Genomic DNA, 21,340 nt, shown 5'->3' on the forward strand with positions numbered 1-21,340 from the left:
GTTTGGTTCGGATCAGCACAAGACGGATCGGTTTTGGTACGGTTTTTACTAAAGAACTAGTACCATACCGTAATAGAAAAAAAATTCGGATCAGTTCAATTCGGTTATAAAAAATTTTGGTTATTTCGGTTCTGGTATTTTTCGGTACGGTTATTCGGTTCGGGAGGAAATCACCGAGATCCATGCTCAGCCCTACTACAAATATATAAACAACAACATAAATAAAAAAAATTAAAAGAGTATACAGTAATAAATATATAATGAGTATACAAATGTTTACTATATGTACATAAATAAATAAAAAGTTATAAAACCTTTAAAAGAGTATATAAATAAATGTATATAATGAGTATACAAAAAAAATACTATAAGTATATAATCAACAAACATTAGATAAATAAAAAATTAAAAAAAATACCAAAAGATTATACCATACAAAATATATAATGAATATACAAACGGTAGACTATAAGTATATGAACAATGTAAAATAGACAGAGAAAAAAAATATCAAAAATATAAAAAGATAAAACACTAAATTTCAAAATAAATAACCAAAGAATAACTTCATATAAACATTTAAAATAAAACAAGAAAAAAATAAACCTCAGATTTTGACTTTTTAAACTCAATCTTTGACCACTGAACAGAAATGGCAGCATTGCCGCTAGCATTAATATTTCCTTTTCATTTTTTGAAGTTTTAATATCAACATTTTTCTTTGAAGGAGAATCATCAACAACTTTCTTTTCTTAATAACAAAATCTACATCATATTTAGTAGGAGATTTTAACCTTTCCTTTTTTTCTTTTCTAAAACCTTAGCTCTCTTTATCGTAAAATGAAAATCTTTTTTCTTACCCATTATATCTAAATCTTTATTAATAGAAAAAGAACCACCACCTAAATTCCTAATAATTTGTAAATTAGAATGAAGTTTTCTCTCATGGCAATTGAGTGTTAACTATAACTATTCACACAAAAATAGAAAATGAAACTTATAAAACTACTTGCATGAAGAACTAAATCACCAAAGATGAAAAAATAGTGAAAAGTTAGATAGAAAATAAAAGAAAATATTCAGAAAATTCGTGGAATCAAAGAATAAAAGTAAAAAACTATGTGAGAAAGAAGTAGAATTAGTGAAAATAAACGGTTAGAAACAAAAAATAACAAAACCAGCTCAAAAACGTAAAAAAGACAAAATAAAAAGCATAAAAAATAAACAAAACACAGCATATAAAAAAGGGTACACAGTATAACTTCCTCATTTATTTAACACTAGCTTCAAACTTAACTTCAAACAAATTATCATGACAATAAAAAAATATTTAACACTACAAAATATTCTAATAAATCTCACAATAATTATCTCAAAATAATTAACCATTTTCCACATTAATTAATATGTCACCAAAAACACACCACACATACCAAACATAGGATTATTATCACAAATTTAAAATAACAAAATATAACTTTACATACCGTACGCGTTTTCTAGCATTTTCTATTTTAATTTTAATGAAATTCTTAGACTAAATCTTATTTAACATAAACCTTACCGAAAGGGAGTGCGCTCAACGACAACGGGATCAGCAACAGAGAAAGGTCGATAAGATAGATTTGGAAAAATAAAAAAATAAAGAAAAATAGACAACATCTTAGTATTAAATATTATTAATTTTTCATTACACAAAATAAAATAAGATAGAAAATTAAAAAATTACAATTGTTAAATTAAAATTCATAAAACATACCAATTTTAACTTACAACCAACAAAAATTAATAATTTTAAAAATAGATAATAGAAAATTAAAAAACATATTTAAAAAATATTAACATAATTACAAAAAGTAAAAAAAAAAAAACATATTAAAAACAACAAAAATACAAAAAAATTAAAAAAAATTATTAAAATAGAAAATGAAAAAACATAACAACAAATAAAACATAACAAAAATATTTATTTACAAAGAAAATAAATATAACACAATAAAATATAACAAAAACCAAAAAAATAAGAAAATAATAAGAAAAACCTTACAACAGCTCGACGGTAGCAGGGGACGCCTAGACTCAACGGCCGCAGGAGGAGAGGAGCTGGAAGAGAGGTAACTGTCGCTAAATCTTTGGTAAAATTTAATGAAATGCGATACACCATCGCTACTTAATAGGGATATGTAGGTGCCCCTTTAGCGACATCAGCTTTCCGTCGCTATATGTTTAGTTAGCGATGCTCTTCCAGCCGTCACTATATTTTCATTTATCGACAATAAGCGTCGTCGCTAATACTTGAGGAAACGCGGCATACCTTCATGCCAAATATTAGACGTCCGTCGCTATATAGATCTCGCTATATCATCGCTGACTTTAGAGTACAAAATTTCATCGCTATGTCATCGTAATAGTGTAGATAATTACCTAATTTTTATCGCTAAATGCATAATTTCTTGCAGTGAATTCGTATTAGAAGCAACTATTATAGAAATAAAGGACGTCTCCTACCAGAATATCGATCATTCTGCTTTTAAGGGCGATAATATCGAGACCCATTTCAATTTGAAGATTGTTTCACCCAAATTTCATCATCAGACACTCGTCAAGCTCCACCGCATGGTTTATGATGCTTTGGGCGATGAACTCTGCCCTGAACTCCACGCTCTCTCTATTGTCAGCAAAACTCTCCGCAAGGAAGAAGTCGTTGATGCCACTCCTATAAATTATAGAGGTTGTATTTTATTGCTTTTGATGTTTCTTCTAATCTCATTACTGATTTCTTTTGATATCTGTTATGGGTAATTCTTGGCCTATGAAATTTTAGTTAAATGGTTTTAGGATTATGTTGATTTCCCCGTGGCACTCATGTACTTGAATTTATGTGTATTTTGTTGACTGATGCTTTCAAAGTAAGAGTGGAAATGTGAGTAGCTTGCTTGAGGTGCTGGTGTTTGAGGGTGGGACGAGGTGGCTTAAATGGCCGATGGCCGACTTCCATTGAGAAAATAACAGTCTTCTAGAATCTGACCTGTCTTTCTTTTAAGCTCACCTGTCCTTTTTTTTTTTTTTTTGAATTATGTCTACACATTGACTGGCACATGTGTTTCCCATTACTCCCTTAACAATGCACTGTCAGTAAGGAGGTTTGTATTATCCAAATTGAAGTTAAAAGAATTTTGTGATACAAATTAAAAATAGGGGACGGTTGTGATACAACCCCAAAAGTTTAGGGGAGGAATTGTCAATGTAAATTAACCTGTTATATGAGCAAAAAGTAATATCGCTAATTAGGGAGGAGCATGAATTTTCCTATAGCTTGTCCTAATTAGTTCTTGGCCAAAGAGAGGATCGCCTTGGCCAAACCCTTTCTTCGGATAAAGAAATTTCTTTGGGACACTGTTAGTTATGATAGAACATGAGACTATAGAAATACGAGCATAAACCTAATCTAAATATAACTCTCTCTAAAAAAAAGTTTGCTCTATTCTATCACAAATTTTGCTCATATTCACTTGAAAGGCAAGACCCATATTTTCCTTTCTTTTTATTCTTCATGGCATGAAAACATTGAATTACCTATAAAGCATTATTAATGATAAATCAACATGGAATAAAAGTTGATTGAGTTTTATAGATAAGAAAAGAGACGATATACTTAAGCCGTGAGTTAAAATTTTTAAAAGAATTATATTACATAGACTAATGGGCTTAACTTTTTTAATTATTTGTAGATTCTTACTTTTGAGAATGAGGATATTGTGAGTATGGTTAAGGCTTAGGACTAGCTTACTAACAACATAAAAGAATAATAGAACAAACATCAACAAGTGAAACATTTAAAATTTCTCATAAAAGAAGACATGCATCCTAATGGGACATGGGGCCTTTTTAGGTGCATTTAAGTGTCAGGGATTTTGAAGAATCTCATTCGTTTGGTCATCTAGGTTCAATAACATCAAGAACTATATCAATATCAAGACTTTCCATAGCAAAGAAAAGAGATTTGAAATAGGATTGGCATGTCTTGGCCATTTATCTTCATCCTCAACCCAACTACCACTCATATTTAATTTTCTTATAAAGTTCCTTTAATTTATACCTTCTGTATCCTTATAATTTGATGGTGTATTTTTATCTTCATTTCTCGACCAATTTACTCTGGACTGTTGATTCTACATGGATTCTTCTCTTTTTCTCAAACGATCAAATATTAGATTCAACCATTTTCATGTTTCCTATGATTTCTTGTGTCAGCAAAAGAGACTGTAGTTTGGTAAATCTTGTCCTGAGGCTGCTTATTTCTCTATTAACATGGCCAAAATGAGTTGTTTTCCAATGTTTCAGAGTCGCACCACACTTTGATAATTTGTTCACGAAATGATCCAAGCTTAAACGGCTTAAACGAATATGAGATAAGATTAGAGAAAACGAATTGTTTATTGATATCAGAATTAGAATTATAAATAACATAATTTTTTTATATAGCAAACACAAAATTCTAATTAGCTAAACATAAAAGGAAATTAAATAATTTTTCTAATTGATCCATAAGAAACAAATTTTATCATAATTATCACTAGATAATTAGTGATGATCTTCCAGAATAGGAAAATATTAATTTTTTTAACATATTATCTACTAACTAAAATAGAACAATATTCAAAATTTATAAAATAGGTTATTTTAAAATAAATTATCTAATTTCACAAAAATAATTATTTCTTTTCATAGCAATAAGCCCCTCACGTCTGTTTAGCTTGCTATTAAGGAAGTGCAGTATGCTGAAATTCTAATTTTTAACTAATTTTAATTTTTAGGGGCTTAATTGTACATTTATGTATGTTATAAGGAGGACTAGATTGCAGTTAACCATATGTGTAAAATATCATTTTGGCCTCTGGACTTTCCCTCTCCTCTCTCATACACACTCTCTCCTCATAACTTCAGCCACTATTAAAACGACAGGCTCCTAAGTGATAAAAGAATGAATATGAGTTTTTAAGACCGAATCTATTATATTTTTAAGATCGAATTTATTCTATTTTTTTATTACTTTTCTCGCGTATGTATAAGATCGAATTTATTCTATTTTTAAAAAAATATTACTAATCCTTAGCTTTTCAAGGAATCATTCATTAGTGGTTGTGAATGACCGATTTTCTCAATCTTTTCGACCTCTTGGTTCCGTAGGAGCAAGTCAGACAAATTGAGAAATAGAATCATCTAAATTTGATTCGTTCTCAATAGCCATATTTGTGAAGCTTTGAGTAAATAAAGTTCTCCACCTCCTAACCACACCAACAACTTTCGTTTTGTTTGAAACCACTCAAGGACGCACAGAATAATGAATGAAAGTTTCATTTACCGGATGTGTTATTCGTTTCTCTTATTGTCCTTGTTTCCCTAGGTTGCATAGAAATGAAAACGAGAAAATACTGACATGATACGACATTGATACGGAGATACGGGATTTCCTAAGAAACTAGAAAACGAAACGTTATATATATATAAAGAGACTTTTAAATGTAAAATAATTAAGAATTGAGAATAATAATATAATAAAAAATTATTAATAGAACAAAATTAAGACTCATCTATAAATAAAAAATATAATAAATAGGAAAAGAAATTAAAAGTATTTTTTAAAGTAAAAAAGCTCCGATTAAATAGACAATTTTTTTAGAATTTCTAAGAATAAATAAAAATATAAAAAAATAACAAAAAATAATTTTTGAGATTTCTGAAACGTATATGAACAATTTTCGAAGAGTTTCAGTATCCGAAACATATCTGAGATGAAAACGTAACCCATTCTAGAGTTTTTGTACAACCAGTATTTTTTCGCTGATTAGACTCTGAAAAATAGACTCAGTGCTATCAAAAACCTTGAACGGGAAAGTTTTAGCTGAGGTCAACAACGTTTGGCCGGTAATTAGAGCTTTGATATCCTTGTTGGCGTCGAACGGTTTCTGGCCCAACTCGGTGACTTCCGACTATCATTTGATGATAAAACTTGCATGTCTAAAATCATCGCCTCCCAATCTACGTGTATGTGTTCTTGGATCAAGTCTTAGGTACCATTGAGATTTTCTGACAATTCCTAGGCCACGATTTTGGGCAGATTTTTCAAGATGTTAAACCGAGACACTACTTGTAAGTTGCACCTCCAAATTGTATGTGGATATGGATTAAAATGTGAAGTTAATAATCTATTATATATAGATGGTTAATTTTTTCCATTAAATTCTTTATAAAAAAATTATATAAAGCCATCTCATATTGATTTTTAATAAGAAAATGACATATGACATATTCATAAAAATATTAAGTATAACTTCTAATAGAAGAGTTAAATGTGATATTAAATACTAATAATAAAAATAGCATTTATGACTTATTTAAATATAACATTATTATATAGTATAATAGTCATTATAGCTACTATAAAATATATGTTTACATATTGAAGAACTTATGAGTCCAATATAATAAATAGAAGAAAAAAAAATTTAATCTATATATATGTGATATCAAATAATAATAATAATAATAATAATAATAATAATAACTAAATAGTAAAAATTCTAACAATCTTATTTAATAAAAATAATTATTATTTTGATGTATGAAAACTTAGTAATGCAGTGAAATAGATAAAAAATTAAAATTGAGAAGTATATATACTTCTCATGTTTATTTATCTTGATATATAAAAATAAAAAGATTTCATAAATATATTATATGATTTTTATAAAAGGCTAATATAAATATGAATAAAAGTATCATAAAATAAAAATGAAATTTATAATTTAGTAATATAATTATAAATGAAATTATATATATATATAAAATAAAAAATTTAAATATAAAATAAATAAAATAATCGTGCAATAACATGAGCAAAGTGCTAGTATTTATATTATTTGATCAATAAATTTATTTTAATTAGTTTTTTATAGTTATTTGATGGGTTAATTTGATTTAATTGAGATGTTTAGCATTTCAATTGATTAAATTAAATACAGCTAACCCAACAATGGAAAAGTGAATTGGCCATGTGTAAGCACTTAGTATTGATTTTATGAGGAATAAACGTTCATGGATTTCCAAAGGACTAGACTTCAATAAATTCATAAATACCCTATACTTGGAAATAACCATGTAATGATTTTCCAAGTTTCAATCACTCAGCAAGCTCCAAGGGCTTGAAATATTTGCCATCAATGAGATAGGTGCCTATGCTGAGACGAACTGCCCACACATCCTTAGGCTTTCTTGACACAATTCTGCCAATGTATAAATTAATCACAATTCAATATGCATGGAACATATATATATATATATATATATATATATAAAGTACATCTATCTTGTCACACAAAATTATACGCACTAGACCAACTTTCAAGGTAGAGTTATTCACCTGCCTACATCACCAGGCTTGACTAGCCCAGAATTAACTCTCAGGCATGGTACCGACGCTGCAGTCTTGATCATTTTGGGAGCTTCCACAACAACAATAGGTGACCCTATGGTAAGTTTTGTTATTTTTGCAGGTGGACTTGTCTCTGATGATGATTCTTGAGATTGGCATTTAGTGGCCACGCTGAAGCTTGGAGTCCTAAAGTTAGCGTTGGTGAATTGCAAGATTGAATTGTGAAGTTTTGTGTATGGAATCGTGGAAGTGGGTGTGAGAGATGATGCCATGAGAAGCTTAGTGTGAAATTTTGGATAATATTTGTGCGGTTTGACACTCACAAAGGACCTTGTTTATAGATAATGTTTCACTTGGTTTTGTTTCATTATTTTCCCATTTCTATGAGACTCGAAGGGCATGCACAAGTCCAACTCAAACTAAAAGACGAAATGGGAAACAAAATTTCTAGCAGTGGTATGGAATGAACTTCTGCAACTGTTAAGTCACTAACAAAGCAAGGTCAAATTTTGCTAAAATTCCCTTAATTGTATATGATTCTTAGATTGTATATGATTTTCTTCTCCTATGGATATTTAATGTGCATCCTCATGGATGTCCTTTTAAAAAGAAATTAACATAAAAGTAAAGCTAGGCTAAAGCCTCAAGCAAAATAAAAAAGAATCATAGATATAAATCATTTGGAGGGCAATTTTAGGGTCGAATCAGTTCAGAAATAAATTCAGTTTTCCATTTTTTCGAACCGACCCGAAACCAAATTGCAGGAAAAGGTAAAGCAAAGTAATTAGTTCAGTTTCACTCACCCTAGGCAATTTCATTAAAAAAAATTCTTTTTGTTTTATCAGAGGATAACTTCACCACTAAAGTACTAGTTCCTGTCATGCCCACACAAACTCATTATGTTGAACAAGGTCAAATCAGATGATGTATGTAAATATTGTACTCAAATCACTAACTTTCCTTCTGCATTACCTGAAAGTAAAGTAAAATTCTCTGTACAGGTCATTTCTTTTCCTTTATCAAAAGATATAAGCACCTGTTACAACATATAATTGAAGAAATATATAAATAAGCTTAAGCCGAAAAGGAAGGGAGCAGCCCCAAACTGTTGGCCTGAAAAAGCAACCAGGCAAAAATTTACAAAACCTTTACAACCTATACAAAATTCTAAGTTGCTTAGTTTGATCAAGGGATACTGGCCAACTTCCTGCCATATGCAACCTCCTTATCTGTGTATCTGTACGCTACTTCTTTGAATATGTAAGGTACGGATCTTGTGCAAGAGTTAGAACATCAGGTCTCTCAGTTTGATTATATGTTAGACATCGACGAATAAGATCCTGTAAGAAAATCAGTGAACAGCATAAAATTATCATTGAAAACTGCAAATTCTCCTTAAAATTTCATTTACATACATTGACGTATAGTATGCATTATAAAACAAGTAAAGAACTATTGAGCAGCAGGAAATTACAAAGACGGATTAGATGTTTACTAGCATGGAGGTTCTTATCAAATTTCTATGTGTCGGGTGTAGAGAGATGCACAAGAGCTAATATTATATTATCTACAATATATTTTTGTTTTCAACTAGTTTAGCTTCAGTCAAGAAACTAGCAATATTTTCTGCAGCCAAATGGTTATCTTTGAGTTTATTTACTTCCACAACTCGTATGCTACACAATAAAGACAAGGGAATGTAAATCACGTATTGCGCCTTATCTTGTATGATTATGCAAAAGGAAATATTTGTTCTCAGGCAGTGCCAGGCACTGAAGGAAATTTCATAGAATACCCTAAAAAGGGCCTTCCCAATGGGGATACTCCATATTTTGTGAGGATCAAGGTCCAGCCACCAATCATATTCAACCTTTCTCATTTTTTTTCATTTTTCCTTTTCTGGAAGAGAATATTTCCACAACTTGAATGTGTGATCTTCCATTCATAAAATAGTCCTATTGTTACTCAAGGGCAAGGGGCCAAAGCCGAAAATGCACTTTTTACCCATCAAAACCCAAAGACTTCCAGTTTCAGATGCAATGGCACCCAAACCTAACTAGCTGGTTTACTGTCAGCATGGTATAAACTCTGAAATAATATTTAAACATGCAATAATAAACTTCCAAAACTGAAGGTCCAACTCACTTTTGCCTCATTTGACACTGAAGGCTTTGTTGGAAAATCAACCCTGCGAGCTTTGATAATTGTGTCTTCACGCAATATACGCTCTTGAGTCTGATCATGCCCAAATGGACGCCTGCCAAAGAGCATCTGGTAAAATAGAACTCCAGCTGACCAGACATCAACCTACTCCCAGATAAGAGCACAACAATGGTCAAATGAAAAGAAAAGTAAGATGTTACTTATGAATGGAAGTTTCGCAAATGACAGTTTCACATAAAGATCCAACCATTTAGGCATTCTGGTAGAACAATAAAGAGAGGTGACAAAAGACTAGAATTAAAAAATGCAAGAGGACAGGAAATTCAGGAATCCTTATTTGTTCAAGTGTATTCCTATAACCCCCTCTTTCCCTTTCCTTTTTCCTTTTCCTTTTCCCTTTCCCTTTCCCTTTCCCTTTCCTTGCTAGACGTTAGAGCTTCACAATATCACTGACCTTTGATGATATTAATGGGGTCTTGCTAAGCTCAAAGCATTCTGGTGGAAGGTACCTAAAATTACAAGAGGAAACAGAATTAGTCCACTGCTTCCTAATAGCTAAATGATACATCATTTAAGCTGAAAAGTAAAAAAGCACTGAATATATAGAATAAAACTTGTATACTATACAAAACCCAACCCAATAACACAAAGCATAATCACATCAAATATCATCCTTCCACTTGTGCCTGCCTGTTTCTGCTTATTTTTGTGCATACATATAACCAAAGAACAAAGGGAATAAAAATTGTGAGGAAAAATCATTGGAATAGACTAAAGATATAAACAAGAAGTAAAAAAGAGAAGCACCATTTTTACGGATGAAGGGCCATAAAGTTAAGAGCAAAGTTAGGTTGACTGATGGACTAAAGGTGAGATAATTTCTAACAATTTCATGCATGTAATGTTCATTCACCCATTTTGCAGACACCGGTACATGGATTGGCGTTAACATCCAACCAGTACAGTTCAAGCCAGGCCCTTTGCAAGAGTTCAAAATTATATCATCATGCCCTAAAATCAGATATCTAAAAGTGGTTGGTAACTAAATACCTAAAGAAATAAAATAATCCAGTTGTTTTCCATAACACTGAAAATCTGACATTTTGATAAATTCAAATGAATCCACTGTGATTGAGATCCAACATTTGATAAACTCAAATGAATCCACTGTGATTGAGACTATATGCAAAGTATACAGACAGCAAAATCCGCCACCCGTTGGACCGTTTCTCACATGGTTCAAAAGCATTTCAAGTCAGAAAAAGATATAGCATTTGTTACACACTTGCATAAAAAATAGCCAAGGAGCTTGTTAAGCTTGGAAACAGGCAGATTCTTTTAGAATACTGTAAAAGCATAAGAAAAAAATTGTCCACTAAAGCATGTTCATGCCTTCAAACAGTGGATAGAACATTTCCATCCAGGTGAATCAGAAATGACAAACAACAATTACTCACCAATATGTTCCAGCTCCCTGGGAAGTAAGTTCCATACCCTGTGATCCAACATCATTCTCCACTATCTTGCTCAGACCAAAATCAGTAACTTTAGCGATGCCAAACTCATCAAACAGAACATTCCCAGGTTTCAGATCATAGTGGATAATCTTCTGTGATCTTTTATTCAAGTATATAAGGCCTTGAAATATCTGGACAATGATGATCCGAGCTTCTCTCTCAGGCAATATAGGTGTTGCTTTAAGAACGGCATCAAGATCTTTTCCTGAGTAAAGAAAAGAAACAAAACTCAGAACAAATGATAACGTAGTAAGGGTATAAAAATTCATTCCGACTGACCATAGCACATTTCAAAGGTCTTCACTATCTTACTAACATGATTTAAAATATTGACATATAAAAAATATGTTGAAGCAACCATCATACCACTACAGTACTCTAAGACAGTGCAGAATGTATTCTGGTCAATCTCAAAAATGTCCCAAAGGCGAACAATGTGGTTATGCACCAATGTCTTGTGAATGTTGTACTCTCGTATCGCATGCCTTATGTAACTTTGCTTCTTATCCTCGCTCCACTGGGCATTCAGTCCATGAAGCTTACATGCAACGTATTTATGCTCTACCAAATCATAAGCCTGCTGGAAATTTCTTACTTCAAATCACTGCAAAAAGGTATGTTTTCACAATTGCCAATATTGGCAAAAGCATAATCTAAAACTTTGCTATTAAGAGGCTTGGTTTAGAAAGACATTATATGAATCATCAAATGATGTATGACTTGCGAAGTTCGGACCTTGTAAACCTCGCTGAAGCCTCCCTTCCCAAGGAGGTTTAGAAGGGCATATCGATGATTCAAGATCTGAAAATTATTAAAACGGGAACCATCTTCATCTCTTATTCTTTTCATTTCACGTATAAGCCGTCCCTTTTCTAGTTCATATCGATCTCTCTCACGCAAAATAATTTCTTCCTCCTACAGAAAACCAGCAGCTCAATAATGAGAATGCACTTGAATAGGAGTAATTACCACCTTTCTTTAATGGCCTGATGACTTAAAAAAATCCAAACCTTTATGCGAATTTGCAATTTTGTCATATCCTTTAAATTTTTCAGTTTAGCATAATATGAAACATATATGCAATTTTATCCAAGGGTCAAAATTGAATAAAAATTAAATTTAATTACCGATCTAAATAAAATAAATATATATTAATATTTTTACATCTTTCTCCTTTTTCTCTCGCCCCATCCCCCTTTCTCACTCCTTTCCTCCCTTCATCTTTTTTTTTTTTTTTCTTTTTGCTCCTTACCCACCCCTTTCTTGCCCCAGCATTCCATATCCTTGCTATTCATGGCGGTCTTCTACCCCCTCTCCCTACCAGATCTCCATCTTTACACCATACCCTAAAACTTCCTTCCCTATCAACCCCCAACAAGGATCCCAATAGTAATAGTTGCAACAGCCATTTTTGCTCATTGATTCCTCCCATTTATATCTTAGATACCAAAGTCTCAAGACAACATAGCTGTTTCACCCAACATTTATACTTACCATTAATCAAAATTGTAGTGTTCAAAGCTGGAAAGCAATTAGACCTGAAAGTTCTGAAGTTGCTAGATTATAGGGTTTCTGGAACATGTAATCCTTATGTTATTGAATCTACATAAAGGTACATGCTACTGACTTCAATTGATTGAGGTTACCTAGGGACAAGAAAGTTGTAGTTTCATCAAGTCAGTAAGATTATTGATGAATTCGTGGTAACGGCATTGTGCTGGGATGAAAAATTAAGCGTATGGAGAATGGGAGACAAGAAAAGAACTAATATTGAAGATAAGAGAAAGCAAGGAAAAACAGAATGCCGGTAGAGGAGAGTGAAAGGAGGGGGAAGTGAGGGGAAAAAGAAGTAAAACTATAAACAATTTTTTTATTATCAGATTACTAGTAAAAGAAATTGTTTCTCTATTCAAATTTAAAACCTTGGATAAAATTGCAACTAAGTTTTCAAATCAAGCTAAAAGTGACAATTAAAAGAATAGGATAGAGTTGTAACTTCACATAGAGTTTAGGAATTTTAGGCCATTAGGCCCTTCAAATCCTGAATGGAATGGCAATTTAAACATAGTAAGTGAACTTACACGTTTAATGCTTGCAAGACGAGATTTGAAAATCTCATCCTGAAGTAGAATATCTTCTTCTTGTGCCCCTGATTCAGCATCTATGCCTTCGCCCTTATCTACATTGAAGGATCAACTGATATTACTATTATGATTCATTAAGATTTTTCTTCATTTCTTTTATCCTTTTCTTTTTCCCAGTAAGAAAATATTAAGAAAAACATCAAAGGGGGTGCCGCTCATGGAAAGTAGAGTTACCTATTTAAGAATCTTCATAAAAATGATCCACAAGAAAATTTTCAGTTATTATACGAGGAAAAAAAATTATTCATATTTAGACTCGGAATGCGACTACCTATGCCAAAGGTATCTATAGGATAACCATCAAGCGCTCCAGGAATGGGCATAAGATCATGTTCTAAAGATACTAAATTACTATTCATCTCAAGCCATCCAGAAAGAGAACAAACATTTACACTATGCATGGCAATGAAGAGGGGGAAGGGAGGAGAAAGTATTTTAAAGGGAAGGGAATGGAAAATATTTATCCTACTGTCTTTGGTTACATAAAAATTTTCATTAAAGGGAAGGGAAGGGAATTAAATAATTTTGAATTTCTTATTACAATAATATAAATAAAAAGAACAATTAACTAGATTTTTTAATATTTTTCCATGAGTTGAAACTTGTTACTCCCCAAATTGGGGTGTAATCAATTTCAACTTCTACAAGGGGAATGAAGAGGAATCATTCCACTTCAATTCCCTTCCGTTCCTTTGAAAAATATTTGTTTGCCAAAACACAAATTAAACTAATTCTCCTTCTTTTCACTTTCCTTCCCCTTAAATTACCCTCCATCCATGCATAGTGTTAGGGACACAGAGCAACTTTTCAACATTCATATAATGAACAATTTCCTGAGTTTTGCCTGATAATGGGACCGCTCCAAAAGTTAACCAAACAGCCATAAGTGTCAGCAAGAATACCAAAAAGATAAAACTTTTGGCAACACTTTTTTTGTATTGATAAGCATAGGCATGACAACTAAAGGATTGCTGAAAATAGAACATATAAGAATGAAGAAGTTGGAAGGTAATACAATCTGCTAGTAGAAGTCTATGCCACAGGCACAAGCTAAAATATTAAAACTAGACCAAATACTTGCCACATATGATACAAAAAGAGAGTAGGTGTAACCAAATACTACATGCTAAAAGCTTTACCAGACTGTCGTTTCTTTAATGATTTCCGCTGCCGCTCAACAGCCTCCTTCGTTTCCAATAGATGTCTCTAAGAAATTAAATCACACAAATAAAATGTTACGGATGCAAAAAAGCATGGCAAATGTCTTGGGAATTAGATTAATAATTTAGAAAGCTTACTGTTAACAGTACAGCAGCAGGGCTAATTTATGTGGGTATGTCAGTGATCTTCTCAGTTCTGCTAAGGGCATTTAAATAGTTTTATCTTACCACTCAAGGTTAGACTTTTAGTAGAATCCTATTAAGTCCAACATTCAATTTTAGTTTTTTGTATTCATGTCTGAGTCCCATAAGCTTAGGGATTAACTTAAATCCATAATATATAAGCTTGTATGCTTCGCTATTAAGTTTTGCAGTCAATATTTTAGAGTTGGGGGAAACAATTCTAACTGCAGGTGCAGTGCCTATGATGATCTTCGGTGTAATGCCTAAGAAACTTCAGGTGAGAAGCTTAGATTCTTTTGATCCCATATATTTTCTCTGATTTAGAAATCAAGCTATTCTGCAAGGATCTCTGCTTATACAGTCATTCATTTCAAGACGTCCTACATCAGTTAAAATCGTACCAAGATAGAGTCTTGCAATCGACAAGTTTCTTATTTGATTCATTTGAAAGGAAACCAAAGCATTAAAAAAGAAGACAGGACAAAGAAGTTTGCATCACTGAAGAACTTAATATAAGACATATGGGGAAATAGGTTTAGTAACACTATGGCTAATTAACTGATTCAAAATATAGCAAGCAATTAAGAAAGTAAATTATTTAGGAACAACCATATGCAACTTCGAGAATTAAAAAGCCAGGACCTGCAAATCCTTCAACTCCTAGCGTATCATCAGTTATGAGAAAGAATTGCAGCTTATAATGAAAGCATGGCAGTTTTGAGTGTTTGAGCAACCTTGTGAAGGAGAAGTATGCAAAACTTGCAAAGAACAGTAGGCCGTACCAGTTCTTTTTATGACACAAACATGCAATGAAGAAAATTATAGAAGGCAGTTGGAACGGTAAACACAAATAAAAGTTAGGAAATTCTTTGAAAGAATGTGTTTGCCCAAATATGGATCCTATAAAGAGTTAAACTTTGTAATAAATATAAGCACATAACAAAATTAGCTAGGAAACTAAATTATCGGCATTACTAATAGCATAGCAAAAGAAATTATTCAGGACAATGCTCAAAGCACCCAGAACAATTTCCCTAAAGATCACAATCCAAGACTCAAAAAGTTTAAACCATATGTATCATCGCTTTTCTTTTTTATCCCAATTGTTTTTTATGTTTTTAGAATGTTTCATATTTTTTAATTACAGGAACAAAATGAATTCTGAATCCATATGACTACAAAATGCAATATCATCCTAAACTTATTATAGAAAAAAATATAACTCACAAATAGATAATCAATTGGTTCAATAAGAGACAGAGATCTGATTGCAACATACAAGATGAGTATTTAGATCTTTTAGCACTTGCCCATCCTCCCAAGTCTCAGATATGATAGTTCCAGCTCTGCAAAGTGCAGGAGAACATGAACAATCAAATAATCAACAACAGAGAGAGAGAGAGAGGTAACACAAAGAAGAGATTATTAAACTTAAAATTTAAAAACTACCAAATCAAGAAATTCAAGATTTCTGGGGAAATTCCCAATATAACAGTGATGCCTGAAACAATGAGAGAGAAGAGAGAGCAGGAGACATAGCACTCTTCCAAAAAGTAAGGTAGACTGCTTGTTCTGGTTTGAACTATATTAAAGAAATAATTTTCTTCACCGTCTTAGAAATCATAGTTTTGGAAGAGAGTGATTAGCCTTGCATCAACCAAAGCTAAGCACTTCTATACCGAGTTTGGTGTAAAACATGATGAGAAGCCTAAGAGGCAAAGGTAACTTCAACCAAACTGATGATTCTCGCAATTTAATATACTCTTGACAAGATCATATTCCTAGTTTCTTCTTTTTCGGCATTTAACCGTGTCTTCCGTTCTTCTCAGTTTCAATTTCCCTTTATATTTGAAAGTTCCGCATATTATTTTCCATTGTTACATTGATAAAAAGTGGGAATCAAGAGTACATACCTGATGACACCCACATTACCAAGTCTTAAAGAATCTTGGCGAACTTTCATCCTTGCTTCCTGTCTCTCTGCTTTTGAGACAGATATCAGCAGATCTGATATCATTTTTGTTCTCTGCATAAGAAATAAATGAACATTAAAATTGGTAGGAAACCATAAGGTAAATTAACAGCATTTACAAATAATGAAAAGTCTTTTTGCTAGCCAATATTTCTTAAGAGAAGATTAAGTATGCACATGAATAGCACAGGGTGTTGTGAGGTTAACCTAACAGAATACATGACTACTTGGTAGATGCATTTACTATGACGAATACAATTTGCAATATGGCATGTAAATATTTCCTACAAAATTTGAGGCTACTGAGACTAACTAGTAACTATTACATCATCGTAAGCTAAAATATGCAACTAAGCCCAGCTGCATGAGAAAGCACACCTTTGGCTTCATTTGTTGCTCATAATCTTTTAGTTCCTTCAACTCCTGCCCAAATTAAACAAAATTCTGTTAATACAACACAGATAACCAAAGGCCATATAGGAACGAAAAAAGTTTACCTTTTCCAACTGATTGCAAAGATTGTGATTATCAGAGGCCTCTTGGCGAGATTTACGAAGTTCCTCCTCTAGTGCTGCAACTTTGGCACGTAGGGAAGTGACCTCATCCTGATTCAAGTTGGCAGAAGATATAATTAAATCTGTGGAATATCAAGGCATGCTGCACTTTGAGTAAAGAAAAGCACCCCTAAGAAAAGCTCATTATTTTGCAATGGTTCTTTCTCTTTGAACAAAAAGATAAGACTTCAAGTGAATGATACCTCTACTGAAGGGTGATCATCATTGTGTAAATTCTCTTTATGCCTGTTATCCTATAAAAGAATATATAACAAATTGTCATTTTAACAATTTCCCCATAAAAGAGTGTCCTGTAGTCCTAAGCTCCTCACCCTCATATACAGAGTACAAAGACTGAATGACAATAAAAAGTCCTTTTCTAAGGGTGCAATAAATTTAATTAAATAACATTCCAGAGCAAAAATAACTGCAACAGAAACAACAACTACCTCCAGAAAGAAACAACTCAAATATAAATAGGTTAACCACAGAAATAGTGACAAATAGTCTTCAAATCAGCTCACATGCAAAGAAGACCAACTGAAATTCCATCTGCCTATCTGTACATGACTGTACATATATACTTTATTAATCCATTTCTTTTAAAGGAAAAGAAATTAACACAATCATCAAATTTGATGAACATGTATTGTATCAGCAGGGGGCACCATGAATGAATATAAAAATCAACAGACTAAATGGAGAAATTTTGACATACAGCAAATGTACCACTATTTGGATTGATCAAGCAATGCAGCATGAACAAAAGGAATATGCAGCCTCTCCTAGTTTGGTCCTTTTATTAAAACAATCCACATAATTACATCCCAGCATTGTGATACACACCACCTGTATATTTGAAGCTACCTATTCTCTCTTTTTATTAGTAGCACTTATGAAGGCACATATTGACATCTAGGACTACAAAACTAGATATCTTACTCAACTGATTTCCTAATAAATGAATAACCACTTTTTTTGGTTCCAACATTATCAGATTGTTATAAAATTGATAATAATTAAAAAGTAAAATGGACATTAAGATGACAACAACTCTTGCCATAAATAAATAGGTTGCTATTATAAATTAGTATTCATATGCCAGAAGGGCATACCTTATGGTATGAGTTCTCAATGTGACCATTTGAAGGTACAGCAGCTGCAGTAGAAGTTTGTGATTTCACCTGATCATTGCCTCTAGAACCACGACCTCTGCCTGAAACAGAATGTCCCCTACCACGCCCTTGTTTTCTCCTATTTGAATCAACACTGGTCTTGTTCTCTATGGTTTCTCCAGTCTTTTGCTTTCCATCAGCAACTGCCTGGGTTGTCTTTTTTTATATAAAAATTAGACATTATTGTTCAAGTAATTTACCAAACATGAAATAAGAATATATGTGCTACCAAGTAGAACACAAAATAAGAATTAATATGAAACCAGATTATAAAGTAGTATTTCAACAACAAAAGCTAAAAACTACTAAGCCTATGGACCATAAAATGAACTGAAAGAGAGATCAAAGAGGATAATACAAAAAAAAAAAAAAAAAAAGAAAAAAAAAGCGTTGAAGAGTAAAAGAGAAGGCAGGGGATAATTACGGAGAAAGGATAAGTTAAAGACATAGAATAAACTACTCAACATAGAATGAGTAATTTAAGATTTCCAACCAAATACCAATAATCAATCTACCTCAAGATGTTCAAACACAGATGAATTATCATCTTCTTGTATTCTCTGGCGCTTTTGAGTGTTTGCTTGTATGAGAAACTCCCCTCCATTCTGACAGCTCCAAATAAATGATAAACATAAGTCAGAAAATTGAGTGCTTGATAGGGATCATTAATGGGATATCTGTGTGTAAACCAAATACTTTTCAAGAGAGCAGGCAAGCAACATTTACTAACTTCCAACATAATGTAAGAGAATACAAGCATTTACTTCATAAAGAAAAACAGATTAACGTCCTAAATCCAAAACATCACTGACCACATGCACACATAGATGTGTATGCGCACCATTTCTTACATAATGTGGTCCACGGAAACAAATTGCACGTGCGCCATAATGCCATTCCATCCAAGTACGGAAACCATCTGATCAACCAAAATTCCCATATATAAGCAATGCAAACAGATGCTGCCGATCTCTTACCAAATTTTTAGGCCTATCTATGCCACCATTCCTTATTTAACTACTTCTTTCATTTCATTAATGTTTTCCATAACGGGAAACATATAAATTTTTCCAGCACTTATATCACCCCTCTAACTGCCGGCACAGGCACACAAAATACACGTGCACTACACCTTCCAAGTATAGAAACTATCTGATAACTTAAAGTCCCAAAGATAGGCAAATGCACACAGATGTTGCCGATCAACTGACAAGATTCTTATTTCATCAATCTTCTTCACAACAGGAAAATAAATTAATTGCATCCAGCATTACTGATAAACCCTCAGATTGTCTGCATCAATTTTCTTATTGCACATGTTAAACGTTGTTTGGCAAACCAAAATAAACCTCATCATTCCAAATTTAACCATTTAAAGTCATCTGTATAACCAGCATTACCATCCAATTATATAAGTCATGGTATCATGATAACAATACATCTGTTGTCGCTCCATAATTTGTCCCTTTAGAATATCCTTCGTATTTAAACAATGGAGAAAACCGAGCCTCAAATGTAAACAACAATCAAGTGTTCTTTCAATGTGAGATAGATGTTGCAAACCATTTCCATAGAGGCTTGTTATAAAGTCCTCAAATTGGTATACCAAGAAAACCAACTCAGCTTTCTAAATTTAATATCATGAAAGATTTTATCTTTAACAAGAAGATTATATAAAAGTAGAATATGCGCAGATTATAAGATTAAAAGTCCCATAAACTTATTTACAATCTCATAATCATAACTCAATTCATTCACAATGCAGAACGCCACATAAAAGGTCAACAATAAACAAAAAAAAAATCTAGAATTTGATCTTCAAATCAAATTCAAACACCCATTATTGCAGATATAATAATGCAAACATGAAAACAAGAGCCTTACATCATCATCAGAATCACTAGAGCTCATATGCTCAACCAAGTCTTCAGTGGGTCCAAATTTTACAGCAGAAGAGACAGAGGACCAAATGGGTTGCTGCTGCTGCTGCTGCTGCGGCTGTTGCTGGTGTAGCTGTGGAGGGACAGGTGTGGAGGTCTTGCCCACCATGCGAGCTTCAAGTTTAGCAATCTTGGTGGGTAAAGACTGGTCCGATTGATTAGAAGAGTTAGAAGAAAAATGTATCAACATATCATCTGACATTGTACTTTTTCCCAATTCAAAAAAAAAAGAACTTTAGATCATTCAGATTGATATGTAATTGAGTAAGGAAAAACCCTAAAAATGTTGGGTCTTTTTATATATGGAAAGGGAAATTCTTTGTAGCTTTTGGTCTGTACAAAAGTAAAACATGATCAGGTAATAGAAGTATGGAACTTTAATAGTTTAGGATATATATAGTAATAAAACCAGAGAGACAGAGAGAGACAGGTTCTAGGGTTTTGAATTTTGGTTTAGGGAAGAGAAGGAATCAAAAGGGAGAATTGGAGGAGAAGGGAATAAGCCAGAGAAGAGGGAGCTTTCTGGTTGTTTATTATGTGTTTCTCTGTTTATGTACTTTTTTGTTTTGAGCAAGTGGAAAGAGGTATTCAAATTCAATGGGTACTGTATTGTGCGTTAAAAAGAGTGTTTTTTGTTGCTTTAAATTGGTAAGATGGAGAGATGTGTGTTTTGAATCATGGAAGAATTAGTGGAGACTAATAGAGAGATTTTAGGTCATATAAAACAAAAGACACAATGGAATGGGATGGGAAGAGAGAGTAATGAGGTCATGATTTGGGGAATGAGTAGATTATACCATTTATATTTATGAGGGTGATTGCAAGTGATGTGATGAAAGTGAAACTTATATAGGATATATTTCATTTGACCTCATTCTAGACTGGTATTTACAGGAAATTTTAATTCTATCTTATGGAGATTTCTAAGGTTTTCAAAGGGTCTATTGACATTTTATTTCAAAATTTTAGTATTATTTGACAAATTTGGATTCAACCAAATTACCATAATTTGAATTTCACCGAACAGCCTGAGAATTTATTTTTTTATAAAAAGATAATTTGATTTGAAACTTTATAGAAATTTGAAAAAATTATAT

At 32.4% G+C, this 21,340-nt stretch overlaps 2 protein-coding genes and 1 long non-coding RNA gene across 5 annotated transcripts; 1 reads left to right on the forward strand and 2 right to left on the reverse strand.

The window, feature by feature from the left end:
* Window positions 1-1,924: 1,924 nt before the first annotated feature.
* On the forward strand, window positions 1,925-2,940 carry LOC107261925. Its single transcript, XR_007216914.1, has 2 exons — window positions 1,925-2,114; window positions 2,460-2,940. It is a non-coding gene; the product is annotated as an uncharacterized LOC107261925 (long non-coding RNA).
* Window positions 2,941-7,037: 4,097 nt separating this feature from the next.
* On the reverse strand, window positions 7,038-7,823 carry LOC8289540 (protein CHLORORESPIRATORY REDUCTION 42, chloroplastic). Its single transcript, XM_002527517.4, has 2 exons — window positions 7,424-7,823; window positions 7,038-7,286 (listed from the first exon to the last, which is right to left on the reverse strand). The coding sequence occupies exons 1-2, from the start codon at window positions 7,705-7,707 to the stop codon at window positions 7,184-7,186; spliced, it is 387 nt and encodes a 128-aa protein (XP_002527563.2). The 5' UTR covers window positions 7,708-7,823; the 3' UTR covers window positions 7,038-7,183.
* A 549-nt stretch (window positions 7,824-8,372) lies between these two features.
* LOC8289539 (serine/threonine-protein kinase TOUSLED) lies at window positions 8,373-21,018 on the reverse strand. Of its 3 annotated transcripts, XM_048377989.1 has the most exons (17): window positions 20,188-20,307; window positions 19,145-19,222; window positions 18,819-18,908; window positions 18,244-18,459; window positions 17,332-17,382; window positions 17,072-17,179; window positions 16,953-16,997; window positions 16,516-16,628; window positions 15,882-15,948; window positions 14,399-14,465; window positions 13,197-13,294; window positions 11,851-12,030; window positions 11,482-11,692; window positions 11,056-11,320; window positions 10,053-10,107; window positions 9,581-9,742; window positions 8,373-8,775 (listed from the first exon to the last, which is right to left on the reverse strand). In XM_048377989.1, exons 2-17 carry the CDS (start codon window positions 19,145-19,147, stop codon window positions 8,680-8,682), a joined length of 1,827 nt encoding a protein of 608 aa, XP_048233946.1. In that variant the 5' UTR covers window positions 19,148-19,222; window positions 20,188-20,307; the 3' UTR covers window positions 8,373-8,679. The 3 variants fall into 3 exon arrangements, with proteins under 3 accessions (XP_048233946.1, XP_048233944.1, XP_048233945.1); XM_048377987.1 differs by lacking the exon at window positions 19,145-19,222 and having other exon boundaries at window positions 20,188-21,017; XM_048377988.1 differs by lacking the exons at window positions 17,332-17,382; window positions 19,145-19,222 and having other exon boundaries at window positions 20,188-21,018.
* Window positions 21,019-21,340: the final 322 nt, after the last annotated feature.

Source organism: Ricinus communis, chromosome 8 (genome assembly GCF_019578655.1).
Source record: "Ricinus communis isolate WT05 ecotype wild-type chromosome 8, ASM1957865v1, whole genome shotgun sequence".
Lineage (NCBI taxonomy): Eukaryota > Viridiplantae > Streptophyta > Magnoliopsida > Malpighiales > Euphorbiaceae > Ricinus > Ricinus communis.